Consider the following 20,646-nt stretch of genomic DNA (forward strand, 5'->3'; position numbering starts at 1 on the left):
TGAGATGTTCTTCTCCGATTGAAATGCATGGGATCTGAAGGTGCTTAAACCTCTCAGAATTTGACTCTTAGCACCTGCAGCCCTTGCTGACTTATGGACTGAAATCCTTTTCCCACTGGAGTCAATGGGGATTCGCCAATGAATTCAGTGCCACAGAAACAACCTATTGAGGGTGCTCAGCATGTTGCTGGATCAGAGACATATGCACTTAGGCACATGAATAACTTGAAGCATGTGAGTAGCTTCACTGATTTCAATGGAACTACTCACATGGTTAAGTTCTTTGCTGGATTGGGACTATAACTTGCAGCAAGCAAGTCTGTTGACTATCATGGACTTGCCATCCGCTCAGCATGCAATGGGTGGGTAAGCTGGTTCTGCGTGAAGGTTGTGCTCATAACCAGTCTGGCTCTCCCATGCTATCATTATTGTTATTAATTGATAACCCACAGCTTTGCCACTCACGTTTATTGTTTTATGGCAAGTCTAAATATAGGTGGGCAAGTGTTTGTGTTGTGTTGAGAAATTTTGGAAGGTGGTGAAAGAGGAGTGTGTGCTGTAATGAGGAGCTATGTGTTTGGGGTTATCATGTGTTGGCTGTGTTGTCGTGTTGGTGGTTTTGTTAATTTGTATCGGGGGGACTGGGCTGAAGAATTTTGTGTTGAATTGTGTGGGTGACGAATGAGGGGTGTGTGTCTGGGGGATCATGTTTGGGGATTTTGTGTTGATTTGTTTGGGCATGTGGACTGCGTTGGAGAGTTTGTGTTAAGTTGTACAGGTGGTGAATCAATTTTTAAAGAACAGTGGGGCAGTCTCCCTGACTCGTTACAACCAATGAAATTGTTGAGTACAAACTAGGTGTAGAGTAAGGGTGGTGGTTGGTTGAGATACCTCTAACTCACAATGGTCTAGGACTCTTGGCATGGCATAGGTACATGCCTTACTGCTTTATTATATGTAGATTATTATGATTATTTATACTACTGTAGCATTTAGGAGCCTAGATACTCGACTTGATTTCCCTGCCATTTTGATATGACCAACATTTTTTCTTTCAGATGCCTGCAAAACTCTGAAATGCCGGACTAAAGAGACATGCCGGACTGAGGATGGCCACACATCATGTATTCCTGACTACTCGGGAACCTGCTTGGGCTCAGGGGACATGCACTACCAAACTTTTGATGGTCTGAAGTTTGAGTTCCAGGGCACCTGCACCTACACCCTGGCCAAATACTGTGGGAGTGACGCTACCCTGGAGCCTTTCACCATTGATGAGAAGAACGCCAATAGGGAGAGCCAGGATATCTCCTTTCTGCGAGTGACCAACGTCTACATCTATGGTTACAACATCTCCATCTACAAGAGGGAAGTTGGCAAAGTCCAGGTGAGTCTCCCAGCTCAGGGTTCTGGCACTTTTCGACTTACAAGGCACAATACTATTGTGTAGTGTCTCACACAAACAGAATCCCAAACAGATGCCGTCAGCTGAATATGTCATGTGGGCAATACAAGTAGATAAATACATCTGATCTGTATGAACTGTGTATTTGAAAACCTTATCATAGATAGATAAATAGAGAGCAAAAACAAGACTTTGTGGCTAGATCGATAGCTATTTCCGATAGGTAGAATCTACATAGAGATATAGGGAATTCTGGAAACAGATTCTGTAGGTAGATAGTGAAGCTAGATAAATACTGTGTTTATTCAGGGACTTTGGATTGATTTCAGTTGTTCTTCTTGACAAAGGGTAGGTCTACACTTACTTCCTGGTCCGGCGGTAAGCAATCGATCTTCTGGGATCGATCCCGGAAGTGCTCGCCGTCGACGCCGGTACTCCAGCTCGGCGAGAGGAGTACGCGGCATCGACGGGGGAGCCTGCCTGGCGCGTAAGTTCGAACTAAGGTACTTCGATTTCAGCGACGTTATTAACGTAGCTGAAGTTGCGTACCTTAGTTCGAAGTGGGGGGTTAGTGTGGACCAGGCCTAAGGAATGGGTAAACAGTGATTAAGGATTTGACCATTATTTTACTTGCTGCTGGTTAGAGTGACAATGAATAACAGCCAAAATGAATGGTGAGGCTACATTTGGAGTAATTGCAAGTGAGGATGAAAGACGAATAATGCCCATCGTGTTCCTCCCCTCCTATCTGTCTTTAGCTAAACGGCGTGATCACCAGTCTCCCGGTGACGCTGAAAGATGGTAAAATCAGACTGTACCAGAAAGGCCTCAGCACTGTCATGCAGACGGACATTGGCCTCCGGGTGGGGTACAACAAGAACTGGCATCTGGAAATCACCCTCCCCAGCAGCTATTATGGTGCCATGTGCGGTCTTTGTGGGAACTTCAACCAGAACCCAGAAGACGACATGATGTCCTCCGACGGCATCAAAGTCTCCGCCATCGTGGGCTGGGTTGCCAGTTGGAAAGTCCAAGACCGGGACCCCTTTTGCTGGCATTCCTGCCAAGAGAACTGCCTGACATGTGATGAGAGCAGAAGGAAGCTGTATGGGGATGACAGTCACTGTGGGCTGATCAGCAAAGCACCGGGAGGGCCCTTCAGAGAGTGTCACTCCAAGGTGAGCCCCGACGACGTCTTTGACAACTGCATCTATGACGTGTGTCTGAATGAGGAGAACAAGAGCGTTCTCTGTGTTGCGCTGGAGACCTACGCAGACACCTGCAGGGACCATGGAGTCACTGTCTATGACTGGAGGACACTGTCCAGCTGTGATGAATTAGGAGGTTGGTATTCTGTCGAAACAGGTGGCAATGGGACTAATCCGACAGTTTCCCCTGTTGATGGAGGAGATGGTGAGTGACCTGAGCATGGGGATGGGAAGATCCAGGTTCCTGGGGCACTGGGGTCTGCACTGATTCTCAGGGTAGAGCTCCCCCTATTCTACAGGGTTTTCTTTATTTGGTTAAGTGTACCCTAGTAGTCTCCCCTCGAGGAACTCGCAAGCCTGAAACAATGACAGACGCAGGTAGCTTATCCGCAATTTGGCTATAAGTGCAATGTATCTAGCAAGCAGGCAATGGTGTAGTTCAGTGTCTATGGGCCATAGGAGTCTGTGGAGCATTTCTAGTGGTCTTCAGAGTAAAACAGCATAAGAACAAAGCTGTGCGAGATCCAGGCGTTATGAGGGGAGATCCAGGAGATTGAAATACATGGGAGTCAAAGGTGCTTACAACTCTCAGAATTTAACCCCTAGCACGTGTGGGTCCCACTGACAGGCCCGCCAACAGCAATTCCGGGCCCCAGGGCAGCTGCACTGCTGGGCGCGCTCTTCCGGCACAGCCAGGACTTCCACATGCCTGCCTGGCTACCTTCGCTGCCGTAGGTACCACCCCCTGCGCGCCTAGGAGCCCTGAGGTCCACCTGGGTGATTTAAAAGGGCCCGGGGCTCCTGGCTGCTACCGCAGCAACAGATGGGGCCCCCTGGCCCTTTTAAATCACCCGGGCCCTGGGCAATTGCCCCTTTCCCCCCCGTGCCGTCGGCGGGCCTGCTCACTGATGTATGGACTGAAATGCCACTCCCAAAGGAGTCAGTGGGATTTAGCCAATTACTTCAGTGCCACAGCAATGGGTTATTGAGGGTGTTCTGGATCAGAACCAGGGGCATTTAAGCACACACATAACTTTAAACATGTGAGTAACCTCATTGGTTTCAGTGGAGCTGCTCACACAGTTGAGTGTTTAGCTGGACTGGGACCAGAGCTTGCAGGAAGCCAAGTTCTGTTGAGTATCCTCAGCATGCCTTGGTTGGTTCAGTTGGTTCTGCATGAATGCTCTGCTCATGGCAGATCTTGCTCCCCCGGCCTAGACACTTGTCTCGTGTCCCCCACTCTGTTGATGTGACTGGGCTTTCTCCTTTCAGAAACCTGTGAAACCCTGAAATGCCGAACCAAGGAGACGTGCAAGACAGAGGATGGCCACGCGACATGTGTTCCCGACTACATGGGAACTTGCTGGGGCTGGGGGGACCCGCATTATCACACCTTTGATGGTCTGAAGTTTGACTTCCAGGGCACCTGCACCTACACCATTGCCAAGTACTGTGGCCACGACCGCTCCCTGGAGCCCTTTACCATCGATGAGAAGAATGATAACAGGGGCAGCCAGGCCATCTCCTTTCTACGAGTGACCAACATCTATGTCTATGGGTACAACATCTCCATCTACAAGAGGGAAGTTGGCAAAGTCCGGGTAAGTCTCCGATTTCAGGACTGCACCTTATAAGACACACTGATTTGGCATAGTGTCTTTCCCACACAAATGGTATCCTAGAATCAGGGGATGTGAGAGAGAAAGACACAGGCAAATGGGAAGAAAGATGTTTTCAGGTGACGTTTCTAACCTTGGACAAGGTGGGACGGTTGTTTCAGTTGTTAGACGATGCATGGGAGAAGACTCTCCCTCCTATAGAAGGGACAGAGAAAGAAAGGAGTGTTGGATAGGTTGATAATCCTAGCCAACAATAATAATAAGGTTGTAACTAATAAGGATAATAGGTTGATAAAGGGGGGGAGGGATAGCTCAGTGGTTTGAGCATTGGCCTGCTAAATCCAGGGTTGTGCGTTCAATCTTTGAGGGGGCCACTTAAGGATCTGGGGCAAAAACAGTACTTGGTGCTGCTAGTGAAGGCAGGGGGCTGGACTCAATGACAAGGTCCCTTCCAGTTCTAGGAGATAGGATATCTCCATTAAATTAATTTAATAATAGAGGTGAAATCAGGACTCCATTGAAATCAATGGGAGTAGGTGGCATAGATCACAGGTCTCAGTAGAGGGCTGAATTCTATATTTAGTTATGGTGCATGTGTTGCAGTGTAAATTCAGGACTATATACTCCCCAGTATGCACAGCAGAACAGCCTATCAGAGGTTTGCATAGAGATCAAAGGGAGAATATAGTCTTTATTTAGTAACCACACCTTGAATACTGCATGCAGTTCTGAACACCCCATCTCAAAGAGTTATATTAGAATTAGAAAAGGTCCAGAGAAGGGCAACAAAAATGATTAAGAGTATGGAACAGCTTCCAAATTAGGAGCGATTAAAAAGACTGGGACTTTTCATCTTGGAAAAGAGATGACTAAGGGGGCATATGATGGAGATCTATAAAATCATGAATGGTGTGGAGAAAGTGAATAAGGAAGTATTATTTATTCCTTGACATAACACAAGTACCAGAGGTCACCCAATGAAATAAATAGGCAGCAGGTTTAAAACAAACAAAAGGAAATACTTCTTCACACAGCACACAGTCAACCTGTGGAACTCATTGCCAGAGGATTATGGCCAAAACTATAATGGGGTTCAAAAAAGCGATAGATAAGTTCCTGGAATATAGATCCATCAATGACTATTAGCCAAGATGGTCAGGAATGCAACCCCATGCTCTGGGTATCCCTAGCCTCTGACTACCAGAAGCTGGGAGTGGACGATGAGATGGAGCGCTCAATAATTGCCCTTTTCTGTTCATTCACTTGGAAGCACCTGGCATTGGCCACTGTCAGAAGACAGGATATCTGGCTAGATGGACCATTGGTCTGCCTCAGTATGTCTGTTCTTAACCAGAAAATTTTTTCATCCAAAACATTTGTTTGGCAAAAAATGCAGTTTCTGTGCACTGAAACCTTTCATGAATTTGCATCAGTTTTGACAACCTATTTTGGCTGAGAAAAAAAAATCTTAAAAAACTGAGAGGTTTTGTTTCAACATTTTTGAAATAAAACATTTCAGTTTTTTCATTTGAAATGATGTTTTGTTTCAAAACTTCCTTTAATTTTATTTTTTTAAAATTTCAAATATTTTAAAAAGTGAAAAACGGTTTGTTTGACCTGAAACAATTTTCTTTCCACTTTTCACCAAAAGATGTGAATTTTTTTTCAGTTAGACTGAAACATTTCCCCCCCTAATTTTTTGTAATTACTAATCTATTATTTGTACATCTCTAGAAGGAACTAATTTTTTATTTATGTATTATTCATTTCCTTCCTTTTCCGTTCATTGTACAGTGAGAAAATTTGCTCCATTTGAGGCTCAGATATATTTCTGCCCTTTTTCCCTCCATTTTCTGCATCTTCCTTTTTCTGATTCTCTTTTCCTGACCTGTCTGTGTGAATCTCCTTCATCCTTTTCTTCGTATCTCATTCTCTGTAGCAACCCCCAGTTCTCTACACAAGATGCTTCCACCCCAGTCCTTGCCCCATTTGATCTGTTAAAATGACCAGGGTGTGATGGGATGCTTATTCCACACATAGAATCATAGAGCCATAGAGTTAGAAGGGACCTCAAGGGTCATCTAGTCTAACCCCCTGCCATGATGCCATGTTGTGTCTAAATCATCCAAGACAGATGAAAACTTCCTGTGAAGGAGATTCCACAACCTTGCTAAACAGTCTGTTCCATTATCCTACTCTTCTTTCGGTTAGGGAGTTTTTCCTGATTTAATCTAAAATCTGTTCTGCTGTAGTTTGAACCCATTGCCTCTTGTCCTGCCCTCTGTGGCAAGAAAGAACAACTTTTCTCCATCTTTTTTATGGCAGCCTTTTAAGTATGTGAAGACCACTATTATATCCCCCCATCTCCTCTTTTGCAAACTAAACATACCCAGTTCCTTCAGTCTTTGCTCATATGTAAGGCTGCGAATCATTCACGGAGGTCATGGAAGTCATGGCTTCCATGAATTTTACAGCATTGGTGCAGCTGACCCCAGGACCACTCAGCAGCTGGGGAAGCCCCGGGGCCAGCCACACCAGGCACTGCTCTGGCAGCCCCAGGCAACTGGTCCCCAGCGCTGCCCTGGTGCAGTGGACCGGGACCAGCTGCAGTGGCAGTGGGGACCCAGGCCTCCCCCACCTGGACCAGCAACGGCAGGGCCGCAGGCCGCACCCCCCTCCAGCTGCAGCAGGGGCTGGGCTGCCCCCCCCGGCCAAAACGTCGCCCTGCGCTGCTCCCCCCAGCAGCAGGGACTGCCACCCCCCCAGCAGCAGTCTTCAGGAGTGCCCCCCCCCCCAGCAGGTAAGATTTAGTCACAGGTATTTTTTATAAAAGTCATGGACAGGTCAGGGGGCTGTGACTTTTTGTTTATTGCCCGTGATCTATCCATGACTTTTACTAAAAAAACCCGTGACTAAAATGTAGCCTTACTCATCTGACTTGCATTTCATCCTTTTGATCATCTTTGTTGCTCGCCTCTGGATCCTTTCCAGTTTCTCTACATCCTTTCTATACAGCAGTGACCAAAATTGGATGCAGTACTCCAGCTGAGGCCTAACCAGTGCCAAGTAGAGCGATATATCACCTCCCATGACTCTGTTAATGCAACCTAAATTGCATTTGTACACGCCATGATTCACTGTTGCAAAAAAAAGCAAACATTCTAGGATGTATTAGCAGAAGTGTTGTAAGCAAGACAAAAGAAGTAATTCTTAGGCCTTGTCTACACTGGCAAGTTACTGCGCAGTAAATCAGCTTTCTGCAGTGTAACTCCTGAGCTGTACACACTGCCAAGCCACTTAGTGCGCAGAAACAGCTCAGTTGCAGCATTGCAAAAAACCACCTCGACGAGAGTCGTCAGCCTTAAAGCGCAGAGGCTCCAGCGCTGCATTGGCAGTGTAAACACATTACAGCGCAGAAAGCAATCGATTGGCCTCCAGAAGTGTCCCAGAATCCCTTAAGTGGCTGCTCTGCTCATTCTTTTGAACTTGGCTGCCCTGGAGACATGCGCCCCTCCCCTTTCAAAGCTCTGTTTCTGACAGCCCTTGTGTGCTGTGCTGATCTGCTCGGAGACACAAAGCAAACCATTAATATGGAATGCTCGTGCTGTTGAACACAGAGGGAGGGGGGGGTGTGTGTGAGAGAGAGAGAGAGAGAAAGAGAGAGAGAGAGACAGATTGCTGGGGAGGGAGGCGGGGGCTGATGTCGGGGGTATCCCCCTCCCCCTGCCTCGGGACTGGTTGGTTCCTGCTTCTGTCTGAACTTACAAGATGCTGACACACTCTCTGTCCCCCAAACACACTGTCACTCCCCCCTCCACACACACACACAGACACACACACTGCCCCCCCCCCCACTTCAGTTGAAAAGCAGCTGGCAATGTCCATGGAACAATGGGATTGAGAAACCTGCATCATATGACGCTGTGCCTGCCCCATGAGGCATTGCAAACCCTTCTCAAAGCACCCTGCAGCCAGTTGCACAGTGGGATAGCTACCACAATGCACTGCTCTCTTTGCCGTTGCAAGAGCTGCTAATGTGGATGCACTTCACAGTCACAAGGAGCACAGTGTGGACACGCAACAGCAGTTTAATTCCAGCACTTTAATAAAAGTTGTATAACTTGTTGCGTAGAAACTTGCCAGTGTAGACATACCCTTACACTCTACTCCGCACTGATTAGGCCTCAACTGGAGCATTGTGTCCAGTTCTGGGCACCACATTTCAGGAAAGATGTGAACAAATTGGAGAAAGTCCAGAGAAGAGCAACAAACATGATTAAAGGTCTAAAAAACATGACCTATGAGGGAAGATTTAAAAAATTGGATTTGTTTAGTCTGGAGAAGAGAAGACCAAGGGGGGGCATGGTAACTGTTTTCAAGTACATAAAAGGTTGTTAGAAGGATGAGGGAGATAAATTGTTCTCGTTAACATCTGAAGATAGGACAAGAAGCAATGGGTTTTAAAAAGGGCGGTTTAGGTTGGACATTAGGAAAAATTTCCTAGCTGTCAGGGTAGTTAAGTACCGGAATGAATTGCCTAGGGAGTTTATTGAATCTCCGTCATTAGAGATTTTTAAGAGCAGGTTAGACAAACACCTGTCAGGGACAGTCTAGATAATACTTAGTCCTGCCATGAGTGCAGGGGATGGGATTAGATGACCTTTGAGGTCCCTTCTAGTCCTATGATTCTATAATTCTATGTGGGGGAAGCACTTTTGCCACACAGGGATTAAATAGCTAGTGTTGTCACTGAAGTGTTATCCATGGGCTTTACAGTTGATGCTCTGATTTGCTTAGTAGGGGCAGTGGAGTTTACACCATTAGGGGTCATCGTTTCAGGCTCTCTGCAGACTCAGGCAGATGTTGCCGAACTAGTCACACTTGGGGCACATTTGGAAGGTTTTCCTTGCAGCCATAAAGGCCAAAAAATTATTTTAAACAAACAAACAAACAAACAAATAAAAATTAAAGCTTAGATTCTGGAGATTTCCAATGTGTCATGTGGGTCATACAAATATATCAGATGGGTTGTGTGACGGGTTGGATCACAGAAACCCCCTTGGGAACTGCCAACTGATGTGCCAAGACTACTTTTGCCCCTGCTTTTCCTGCCAGCCTGGGAATCCAGCACCCGTCTTATTGAGCCAGACATGCCAATCTGCTCCAACACAGACCCAGGGTCTGAACCACGTTCCCCAAAGCTGCAGACTTAACTGAAAGCAGCTTAAGAAGTGTTCCTGTCTTTAACACTCAGATGCCCAACTCCCAATGGGGTCCAAACCCCAAATAAATCCATTTTACCTTGTATAAAGCTTATACATGGTAAACTCATAAATTGTTCGCCCTCTATAACACTGATAGAGAGATATGCATAGCTGTTTGCGCCCCCCCCCTCCCCGGACAGGTATTAATACATACTCTGGGTTAATTAATAAGCAAAAAGTGATTTTATTAAATACAGAAAGTAGGATTTAAGTGGTTCCAAGTAGTAACAGACGGAACAAAGTGAATTACCAAGCAAAATAAAATAAAACACGCAAGTCTAAGCCTAGTACAGTAATAAAACTGAATACAGATAAAATCTCACCTTCAGAGATGTTTCAATAAGTTTCTTTCACAGACTGGATGCCTTCCTAGTCTGGGCACAATCCTTTCCCCTGGTACAGCCCTTGTTCCAGCTCAGGTGATGGCTAGGATATTTCTCATGATGGCCGCCACCTTTGTTCTGTTCCACTCACTTATATATCTTTTGCATAAGGCAGGAATCCTTTGTCCCTCTGGGTTCCCACCCCTCCTTCTCAATGGAAAAACACCAGGTTAAAGATGGATTCCAATTCAGGTGACATGATCACATGTCACTGTAAGACCCCAAGCCTTCATTCCTCCCAGCCTGACTCACAGGAAGGCCTGCCTGCAAACAGAGCCATTCACAGTCCATTGTCCTGGCTGATGGGAGCCACCAAGATTCCAAACCACCATTAATGGCCCACACTTTGCATAATTACAATAGGCCCTCAGAGTTATATTTTATATTTCTAGTTTCAGACACAAGAGTGATACATTTATACAAATAGGATGACCACACTCAGTAGATTATAAGATTTGTAGTGATACCTTATAAGAGATCTTTTGCTTGAAGCATATTCCAGAAACATCATATTCACATTCATTAGCATATTTTTCATAAAATCATATAGTGTGCAACATCACGGGTTGTGTATTAGACACCTCTAGATAATTAGATATTGTAGATAGATACTGTGGGTGGGTAAATAATATAGCTAGATAATGTGGGTAAATAATATAGCACAGAGAGATCGGTGGGTGGGTGGATTGATTGATGGATGGTTAGATTCTGTAGGTGACTAGTCAATATAGCTAGGTAGTGTGGATGGATAGATAGACACAGAGAATTCTGCAGACAGACAGATACTGTAGGTAGATATTGTAGATAGATAAGTACTGTATACAGAATTCTAAAAATGTAGGGCCAGAAGGCACCTCAAGAGGTCATCTAAATCCATCTCCCTGGGCTGAGGCAATATTAAGTATAGCTTGACAGGTGTTTGTCGAACCTGTTCTTAATATATTCAGGCCAACTCGCATTGATTTCACTGGCTCTTCCTGAGTAAGGAATGGGTAAAAAGTGATGGCTATTAGTCAGGATGAACAAGGATGGTGTCCCTAGCCTCTGTTTGCCAGAAACTGGGAATGGGCGACAGGGGATGGAGCACTTGATGATTACCTGTTCTGTTCATTCTCTCCGGGGCACCTGACGGGCTATATTGGCCACTGTTTTAAGACAGGATACTGGGCTAGATGGACCTTTGGTCTGACCCAGTATGGCCATTCTTATGTTCTTATGATGAAGGATTTGGCCCCCTTATTGTACATGCCACTGGTTAGAGTGACAATGAGGTACAGTCGAAATGAGTGGTGAGATGACATATGCAATAAGAACAAGTTAAGATGACAGAGCAATAACACCCCATCCTGTCCTTGTCTCTAGTTAAACGGCGTGATCACCAGTCTCCCAGTGACACTGTCAGATGGTAAAATCAGAGTGTATCAGAGCGGCTTCCGCGCCATCCTGCAGACGGACTTTGGTCTCCAGGTGGCATACAACTGGGACTGGCATCTGGTGATCACCCTCCCCAGCAGCTATTATGGTGCCACATGTGGCCTATGTGGGAACTTCAACCAGAACCCTGAAGATGACATGATGTCAGCCAGCAGCACCAAAGTCTCCTCCATCGTGGGCTGGGCTGCCAGTTGGAAAGTCCAAGACCGGGACCCCCTTTGCTGGGATTCCTGCCAAGAGAACTGCCTGACATGTGATGCGAGCACAAGGGAGCTGTACGGGGGCGACAGTCACTGTGGGTTGATCAGCAAAGCACCGGGAGGGCCCTTCACAGAGTGTCACTCCAGAGTGAACTCCAGTGAGTTTTTCGATAGTTGCACCTATGACGTGTGTCTGAACAGGGGCGCTACGAGAATCTTGTGCCAGGCGCTGGAGGCCTACGCAGCAACCTGCAGAGACCACGGGGTCACCGTCCATGACTGGAGGATGCCATCTGGCTGTGGTGAGTCTGACAGCTTGGTGTCCTTACTGACACGGGCAGGATCGGGCTAGTCAGTAGAGAAGCCTGGATGTTTTTCATTCCACCGGAGTTTTGAGGAAAAGTGCCATTCTTGTCAAATTCAAAATGTTTAGAAAAAAGTTCAGATTTTGACAAAATTTAATTTCAAAAAGTGAGACAAAGCATGTCAATAACATTTCAGAATGGAGCATTTCAATTTTTCATTTTGAAATGACTTGACAACAAAATTAATTATTTTTAGATATCTAAAACATTTTAAAAAAGTTTTATAAGATTGAAATCAGAAAGTAGTGTTTTGATTTTATCAAAATAAAACACTTCAATCAACCTGCAACAATGTCTGGGACAGGAATTTCATTTCCGTTCCCTTTCGGAACAGAAGAAAATCCAAAATCTTGGTATTTCCCATGAAATGGTAAATCTGGTTTATGCTCAGTTCCAGTAGGCCATCTGGTCATTCTGTTGGTGGAAAGGATGGTGAATGACCTGAGCATAGGGTTGTGAATGCCTGGGTTTCTTGGGCATAGGGATCAACACTGACTCTGAGCACCACCTATTGAGCTCCCTACTCTGCTCCTTGCAGTACAACGCCCCCTAGTGTCACCCTTGAGAATTGGAGTCAGCACTGATTCCAAGGAGTGAGCATCCCCTACTGAGCCTTCCACCCCACTCCCTGAAGCACAGTGCCCACTAGCGCAACAATGGGGCATTGGAGTCAGCACGGACTCAAGTGGAGAGCACCTCCTAATCAGATCCGGCTCCTTTGTTTGCAGAACAGCGCCCCCTAGCGCCACACTGTGCCATTAAGGTCAGCACTAACTCAAAGGAGAGTACTCTTATTGAGCATTCCCTGCAGACCCTAAGTGTTCTTTATACCCAAGAGCTGACCCTGATTGACTCATGGCCTGTGAGATTTGGCTGCAGACATATATGGCCTTTTGGTTCCTGAATGCAGAAGTTAATTCCACCATCCTTTTCCTTTTGGCTGTTTCATGCAGGGTGGATAACGCACTGCGTGTAAGAATTTGTCTGTAGCTCTCACTGCGTTTAGGCAGGTTGTTTCATTCATTTCCTGTATTTTTAAATCTCCCCTTTCCAACCCTGTCCCAGCCCTGCCCTGCCCTGAGAACAGCCACTATGAGGCCTGTGGGAACGCCTGCCCGGCCAGCTGCTCTGACCGAACTGCCCCCTCCTCCTGCCGGGAGCCCTGCGTGGAGACCTGCCAGTGTAATGACGGTTACGTCCTCAGCACTGATAAGTGCATCCCCCTGGGGAGCTGTGGCTGTGACTACAACGGCCGCTACTACAAACCCAGTGAGGAGTTCTGGGCTGATGAGAACTGCCACTCTCGGTGCAGGTGTGACTCCAGCCTGGGCACAGTGGTTTGCAGGAAGACCAGTTGCAAGGCCAAAGAAAGATGCTCCGTGGTCAATGGGGTCCGTGGCTGCCATGCGATCAGCTACTCCACCTGCATAGGTACTGGAGACCCTCACTACACCACCTTTGATGGGAAAAAGTATGATTTTATGGGCACCTGCATCTACCAGTTTGCGGCTGTCTGCTCTAAGGACCCCACACTCACCCCGTTCAATGTCAAAGTGGAGAACAACAACCGAGGCAGTAAGGCTGTGTCCTTCACCAAAACAGTGACCTTAGAGGTCTACAATGTGACCATCAGCTTGAGCCAGGAGCATCCACGCAAGATCCAGGTAGGGACACAGGATCACTGGGGAATGCAGGAAGTCATTTCAGTGATCTCTTGACTGGGCTCTATGTTGTCTTCTTAGCTCTGGGAGGGAGTGGGGTCCAGTGGTTGGAGCAGGGGGGCTGGGAGCCAGGACTCCTAGGTTCTATCACAGCTGTGGGGATTAGAAGGTTAGAGCAGATGGTGCTAATAACTAAAGCTCCAGCATTCTACTCCTGGGAAGCAGGGGAAGTGGTTTGAGCTGGGTTTCAGACATTTAGGATTTTATTCCTCTCTCTGCCCCTGACTGGCTTAATAACCTAGGGCAAGTCACTTCCTGCCTTTGTACCTCTATGAGCAGGTCTACACTTAAAACACTGCACCGATGCAACTGCACCACTGTAGCACTTCGTGAAGATGCTACTACATTGACGGGAGATCTTCTCCTGTCGGCATAGGTATTCCACCTCCCCAAGAGGCACTGGCTATGTTGACAGGAGAAGTCCTCCCATTGACATAGCATTGTCTACACTGGGGTTAGGTCAGTGTAACTGCGTTGCTCAGGGGGTGGATTTTTCACACACCGGAGCAACGTAGTTATACCGATGTAAGATTACAGGGTAGACCTGGCCTATTTCCCCAACTCTAAAGGAGGTAATAAGATCTTTTCACTTCACAGGGCTGTTGTGAGTAGAGCTAGGCAAATAACTGGTTCTTTTATACACTGCCAGTTCTGAAAATATTGACAAAAATTCTGTTCCACCTGAAAGGAAACTTTGTTCTGTTTCCGGGCAATAAAAAACCAAGGAAATGACGGGCTAGGTTCATGCAGTCGCCAGCGGTGCTAATGACTCCCTTTAGGCCAGTGGGTGAGCAATCACCTGGGATGTGGAAGACCTGGATTCCATTCCGCCTTCTGCCTGATGGGGAGAAGGAATTTGAATTTGCTGGAGAGTCCCCTAGCTACTGGACTATGGGATATTCTGGAGCAGGGCTACGCTTAAAATTTAGATCAATCTAAGGCCTGGTCTACACTGGGGGGGGATCAATCTAAGTTACGCAACTTCTGCTACGTGAATAACGTAGCTGAAGTCGACGTACTTAGATGGACTTACCGTGGTGTCTTGACTGCTTACCATGGTGAGTTGACTGCTGCCGCTCCCCCGTCGACGCTGCCTGCGCCTCTTGCAGAGCTGGAGTACAGGAGTCGAAGGGAGAGCGCTAGTCTAGACACTAAACACGATAAATCGACCCCTGCTGGATCGATCGCTGCCCGCTGATCCGGCGGGTAGTGTAGACATACCCCAAGCTATATCTTTCAGGGTTGTGAAAAATCCACACACACACACCCTGAGCACTGTAGTTAAGCCAACCTAACCCCTGGTGTAAACACAGCTAGGTTGACAGAAGAATTCCTCCATCAATGTAGCTACCGCTGCTCAGAGAGGTGGATTACCTACCTCCATTTGGAAAAACCCCTTCCATCAACGTAGGACGTGTTTGGACCTTGATATGACAGCGGCACATAGCATCCCTCAATCTCTCCTGTTGAAGCTGTTCCACTGTGTATAAAATACTTGACTAGTCCCTGGCCCAGAGAGCAAGAATAAGAATGATTCTATACCTGTCTGTTAAGCACTCAGCTGGGGCAGACCCACATTCAAATTCCTGCTCTATTGACTAGTTAGTTATACAAAGTAGAACAGCTTCAACAGGAGAGATTGAGAATATTTTTGCCCTAGAGTAGCCTAGTAGGTGCTAAATGTGAGACCGGATTTTCAATCCTGCTCTGTATCAGGCAGTGGGGGGAACTGAACCCAGGTCTGCAACATCCCGGGTGAGTGTCCTAATGACTGGGCTAAAGTTATAAAGGAAACTGCTCCTGCATATGGCCCCTTGTGCATCCAGCCTGATTTTTTTTTCCATCACAACTATCCCTTCAATTTTGATCAAATATAGAAATAGTTTCTGGTCAACAAAAACTGAATTTATGAGCAAGTACATTATTTGTGTGAGATTTTTCACCCAGCTCTAGTCTTTAATGCTTTAACTGAGCAGCACTCCTTGGATAGAAGGAGCTTTAGAAAAGGAAAGGGCTATAGTAAGGGGCAATGGGATGAAATATTAATGCACTAGGTTACCCTCCATCCAATTCAGAAATATAAATTCTGGAGCCAGACCATCCATGGCTGCTCCGTGGAAATGGAATTATTTCATGTTGAGTGCACTGAGTGAAGTCCTTGACAATCTCTACGGTATATTTTCCAGATCAATGGTGTCTTTGTGGACCTGCCCTTCTCCCACCAGCACAAGTTCAAGGCCTACATCAGTGGAGTCCATGGCTTTATTCAGACTGATTTCGACCTGAGAGTGAGCTTCGACTGGTACAGCTACGCCAGGGTCATCATACCCAATACGTACGCCAATGCTGTCTGCGGCCTCTGTGGCAATGCCAATCAGGACCCCAGCGACGATCTGACCATGAAGGATGGAACTCAGACATCTGATGAGATTCAGTTTGCCGACAGCTGGAAGGTGGGGGAGGTCCCAGGGTGCTCGTCTAGCTGCACCGGGGACTGCTCAGTCTGCAGTGAGGCTCAGAAACAACCCTATAAGGGAGACCAGTACTGTGGGGTCATCACCCGACAGAACGGGCCATTCAGACAGTGCCACGGGACTATCGACCCAGCTCCCTTCTTTGATGATTGTCTCTATGACACCTGCCAATACAAGGGTCACCAGGACACACTGTGCAGCGCAATCAGCACCTACGTCACATCCTGCCAGGCCAGGGGCATCCAGATAGGGCAGTGGAGATCGCCCTCATTCTGCAGTAAGTGTCGCCTGCGGGACTCTGCTTTAGGGACTGGCTACTGCACATGTGCACCAGCGCCCTCTGCAGGGTGGGGTCAGAATTGTTCACCCACCCAGTTCTGAGTTTTAATTTACAGTGTGCGATATCTTTGTTACAGATTCTAGCCCTAGACATTTCCAACATGCAATTAAAATTTTAGTCCCTGAAATATTTTTTTCATTCTGTATCATGTTACTTAATGTCTAGATGTCCTGTAAACTTTCTCTTAGAGCTCATCTTTTCTGTTCCTGGTGTTTTCATGGCTTGTCTACACTTACAGAGCTGCAGCTTCACAGATGCAGCTGTGCCGCTGTAGCACTTAGTGAAGACGCAACCTATGCCAATAGGAGAGCTTCTCCCATTGGCGTAGTTAATCCACCTCCTTGATAGACGGTAGCTATGGCAATTGGACAAGCCCTCCTGTCGCCATAGCACTGTCTACACCAGGAGTTCGGTCAGTATAACTGTGTGGGTGTGGATTTTCCACATCCCTGAGTGATGTACTTATGCTGACATAAGTCTGTAGTGTAGATCAAGCCTTACACTTTGCCTTTCCAGAGTAAATTGAATTAATACTTTGGCATTTAGAGAAGTAGAAACATTTTATAACATTCATTAAGTCTTGTAAGTCACTGCGAGATAGGTAAGTATTGTTATCCCCATTTGATCGGCTGGGAAAATTAGGAAAACAGCTGGCAAATTATTTGGCCAAGGGTGTCCTCCATAGATAGGTAGCAGAGCTAGGAAAAGAACCCAGGAGTTCGGAGCCCCCCTGCTTGCAACATAATGCATGAATGCAGACTCCCACTATTCTAGTCAAGAGGTGACCCTTTATCCAACAGATGGGAATAGAACCCAAGAGTCCTGATGGCCACTCCCCTAATTTAATCACTAGACTATACTTTTCCCAGAGATGAAACTAGGACCAGGAGTCCTGATTCCCAGTCCCCTGCTCTAACCATATCCTAATGGATGTGAAAAGAAAGAGACTTTCAACAACATTGACCAAGATGATCTGTTAGTTCAGCCACATTTCTCCTCTCACAGAAATTCAAATTCTCTCTGATCTTTTTCTTCAGGACCCACCTGCCCCCTTAACTCTCACTACGAACTCTGTGGAATTAGCTGCCCTTCCAACTGCAACGACCTGTGGGCTCTAGATCGGTGTGACAAACCCTGTGCTGAAGGATGTTTCTGTGATGCTGGATTCACCCTGAGTGGTGACAAGTGCATTCCTGTCGCGCAGTGTGGCTGTGTGCACCAGGCCATGTATTACAAGAAGGGAGAGGAGTTCTACCCCAGCGCCTCCTGCCAGGAACGCTGCCTTTGCAAAGACAATGGGGTCGTTGTGTGCCAGAAGGCCTCCTGTGGAGCCAATGAGGAGTGCAGGGTGGAGAATGGAATCCTGGGCTGCCATGCCACGGGCTATAGAACATGCGTCGCATCTGGCGGACCTCACTACATCTCCTTTGACGGACGGGCCTTTGACTTCCAGGGCTCCTGCACTTACACCTTAGCCAAGGTCTGCAGCAGAGACTCTGGACTGGAGAACTTCTCCGTGGTGGTGGAGAATGAGATCCCTGGTGGTGGCCACATGGCTGTGATGAGAACAGTGGTGGTGTCCCTGCATGGTTACACCATCGCCCTGGAGAGGGGGAGGAAGTGGAAGATTGCGGTAGGTCCCTGTTTGCGATTAGACTTACATAGCACTAATGGTGTGTGTGTGTGTGTGTGTGTGTGTGTGTGTGTGTGTGTGTGTGTGTGTGTGTGTGTGTGTGTGTGTGTGTGTGTGTGTGTGTGTGTAAAACACTAGGACATTGCTAAGTCTCCACCAGTGATGGGTGAATTTCTCTCTCATTGGCACAGGTGGGTGGTGAGCTCTACACTCTCCCACTGGCTACGGATGATGGAAAACTTTGGATCAACCAAGAGGGGAACAACATCATTATCCAATCAGCTTCTGGCCTCAAAGTCTTTTATGATACTGCCTCCTACCTTCTACTGTCCATCCCCAGCACCTATAAGGGACATGTGTGCGGCTTGTGTGGCAACTTTAACGATGACAAGAACGATGATCTCCTGCTGCCCGGTGTGAAGAGTACCCAGAATGTGGATGAATTTGTCGCCTCCTGGAAGGTGCCTGTTGATGGTGCCACATGCTCTGATGGCTGTGGTGAGAAGTGCCCCATCTGTGATGCAGCCCAGACAGCGCCGTACCAGACTGAGAGCTCCTGTGGGCTGATCCCGGCCACCTCAGGTCCCTTCAGAGACTGTCACTCGATAGTCAGTCCTGTTGAGTACTTCAACCACTGTCTCTATGACATGTGTGCCACCAACGGAAGGGGAGAGACTCTCTGCCAGAGCCTGCAGGCCTATGTGGCTGCGTGCCAGGCAGCTGGGGCCAAGATCGAGACCTGGAGAACGGCCTCCTTCTGCCGTAAGTCTACAGGACAATCTACAATCTGTACTTCATTAACCCATAGCTGCTGTGGTTCTTGTGCTGTCCAACCTCCACAATGCATCTCAGACTTCTAGGCTAAGTAGGAGCTTCTATTTATTTAGGTGGGAGACCTCACCTTAACTTGGCTTTCTGTCTGTGATGGTTGTAATTTTTCTTCTGTCCCTCCAGCCCTTGCCTGCCCGGCTAACAGCCACTATGAGCTGTGTACCAGATCCTGCGATTTCACCTGTGCCAGCTTGTTTGCCCCTGCCCAATGCACCGGGAAGTGCTTTGAAGGCTGCTGGTGTGATCCAGAATACGTGTCCGATGGGGAGGCATGCGTCTCCATGGACAGGTGTGGCTGTGTGCACAATGGACGCTACATCAAGGTGGGTGCTGGGTTATTGGTCCGTCTGTTCCCACCAATTCCACCATTCTCCTCTGGCAATGGGATTCCCAATGGGGGTTAGAGTGACTGTAGAGTGGCATGTCCTGTATCCTACTATGCGGCTATACCTAAAACCTAGAGCCAAATCTTGCCCTCAGGGTCACCCATGCGGCTTCCACTGCAGTCAATGGCAGCTGTGCATACAAAACGTGGGGCCCATCATTTCTATTAGAGGGATCATAGAATCATAGAACATCAGGGTTGGACGAGACCTCAAGAGGTCATCAAGTCCAACCCCCTGCTCAAAGCAGGACCAACACCAGTTAATCTTCCTAGTCAGGGCTTTGTCAAGCCAGGCCTTAAAAACCTCTAAGGATGGAGATTCCACCACCTCCCTAGGTAACCCATTCCAGTGCTTCACCACCCTCCTAGTGAAATAGTTTTTCCTAATAGCCAACCTAGACCTCCCACACTGCAACTTGAGACCATTGCTTCTTGTTCTGTCATCTGCCACCACTGAGAACAAGGATGGTCTTCTATATTCCAGGACAGGCCTTTGGAATAACCAAAGCAAAAGCTGCTCCCAGAAGATCCTTTCCTGGTTTTACACCGAGCTCAGAGCATCCCGTGGGGGTGTCAGGCCTTTGGGAGTCTCATTGGTTCTGTGTAGTTGTCCATGCAGGACAAACTTGATCAACAATGCTTACAGTTTATGGACCTCACTAAGCAGCCTCGGTGGCTTGATCTAAGGAACTGACCAGTAACCTGGGATGTAACGTGACTCCCAGAAAGTTCTGAGCATGGGCTCAGATCAGACAGGTATCCAGATAGCCAGGTATTGAGATGAAGTTTGTTTGCAGGAGATTGTAAAACAGATCTGGAAGGAAATACCATGAGGGAATGAAACTGTCCAGCACGTTGGAGACTGAGCAAGTGTAAAGTAGGGAAGTGTCTAGGGAATGGGAAACGGGCCATTCCCCTCCAGGGGATCTAACTCTGATCCAGACCCAGGCTAGGGGGACTGGCTGGCTTAGGGGGACAGGGGATGGGACACAGGGCCTTGCTCTTCTAGGGGTGCCAGCTCTGAGCCAGCCCCAGGTCAGAGGGACTGCCTGGCTTAGTGGGTTGGGGAAATGGGACACAGGGCCTTTCTCCTTTAGGGGCATCTGACTCTGATACAGCCCAGGGTGGGAGGATTGGTTGGCTTAGGTGGGTGGGGAATGCGAGTTGGGGCCTTTCCCCTCCAGGGGACCAGCTCCGATCCAGCCTTAGTTCAGGGGGGCAGCGAGTGGAATATGAGGCTCTTCCCCTCCAGTCTGGCTCCTGGGAAACAAGAGCATTGACTGTGTGTAAAGAAAATTGTTGGTGGGACTAAGCCTAATTTCTGGTTGGCAAATCTGCCTTTCACATGAAAATCAACACTGCAGCCGCCCCCCTTGTTGTCAGA

General features: G+C 47.5%; 1 protein-coding gene across 1 annotated transcript in view; it reads left to right on the top strand.

The window, feature by feature from the left end:
- Window positions 1-20,646, top strand: part of LOC135892559 (IgGFc-binding protein-like) — a 114,925-nt gene that overhangs the window by 67,820 nt on the left and 26,459 nt on the right. Inside the window, exons 28-36 of the mRNA XM_065420361.1 lie at window positions 1,059-1,387; window positions 2,164-2,749; window positions 3,886-4,214; window positions 11,242-11,815; window positions 12,944-13,542; window positions 15,786-16,350; window positions 17,451-18,046; window positions 18,238-18,808; window positions 19,001-19,200. Of these exons, the coding sequence (XP_065276433.1) occupies window positions 1,059-1,387; window positions 2,164-2,749; window positions 3,886-4,214; window positions 11,242-11,815; window positions 12,944-13,542; window positions 15,786-16,350; window positions 17,451-18,046; window positions 18,238-18,808; window positions 19,001-19,200 (4,349 nt within the window). The remainder of the gene's footprint in view (window positions 1-1,058; window positions 1,388-2,163; window positions 2,750-3,885; window positions 4,215-11,241; window positions 11,816-12,943; window positions 13,543-15,785; window positions 16,351-17,450; window positions 18,047-18,237; window positions 18,809-19,000; window positions 19,201-20,646) is intronic.

This window comes from Emys orbicularis, chromosome 20, assembly GCF_028017835.1.
Source record: "Emys orbicularis isolate rEmyOrb1 chromosome 20, rEmyOrb1.hap1, whole genome shotgun sequence".
Classification (NCBI taxonomy): Eukaryota; Metazoa; Chordata; order Testudines; family Emydidae; genus Emys; species Emys orbicularis.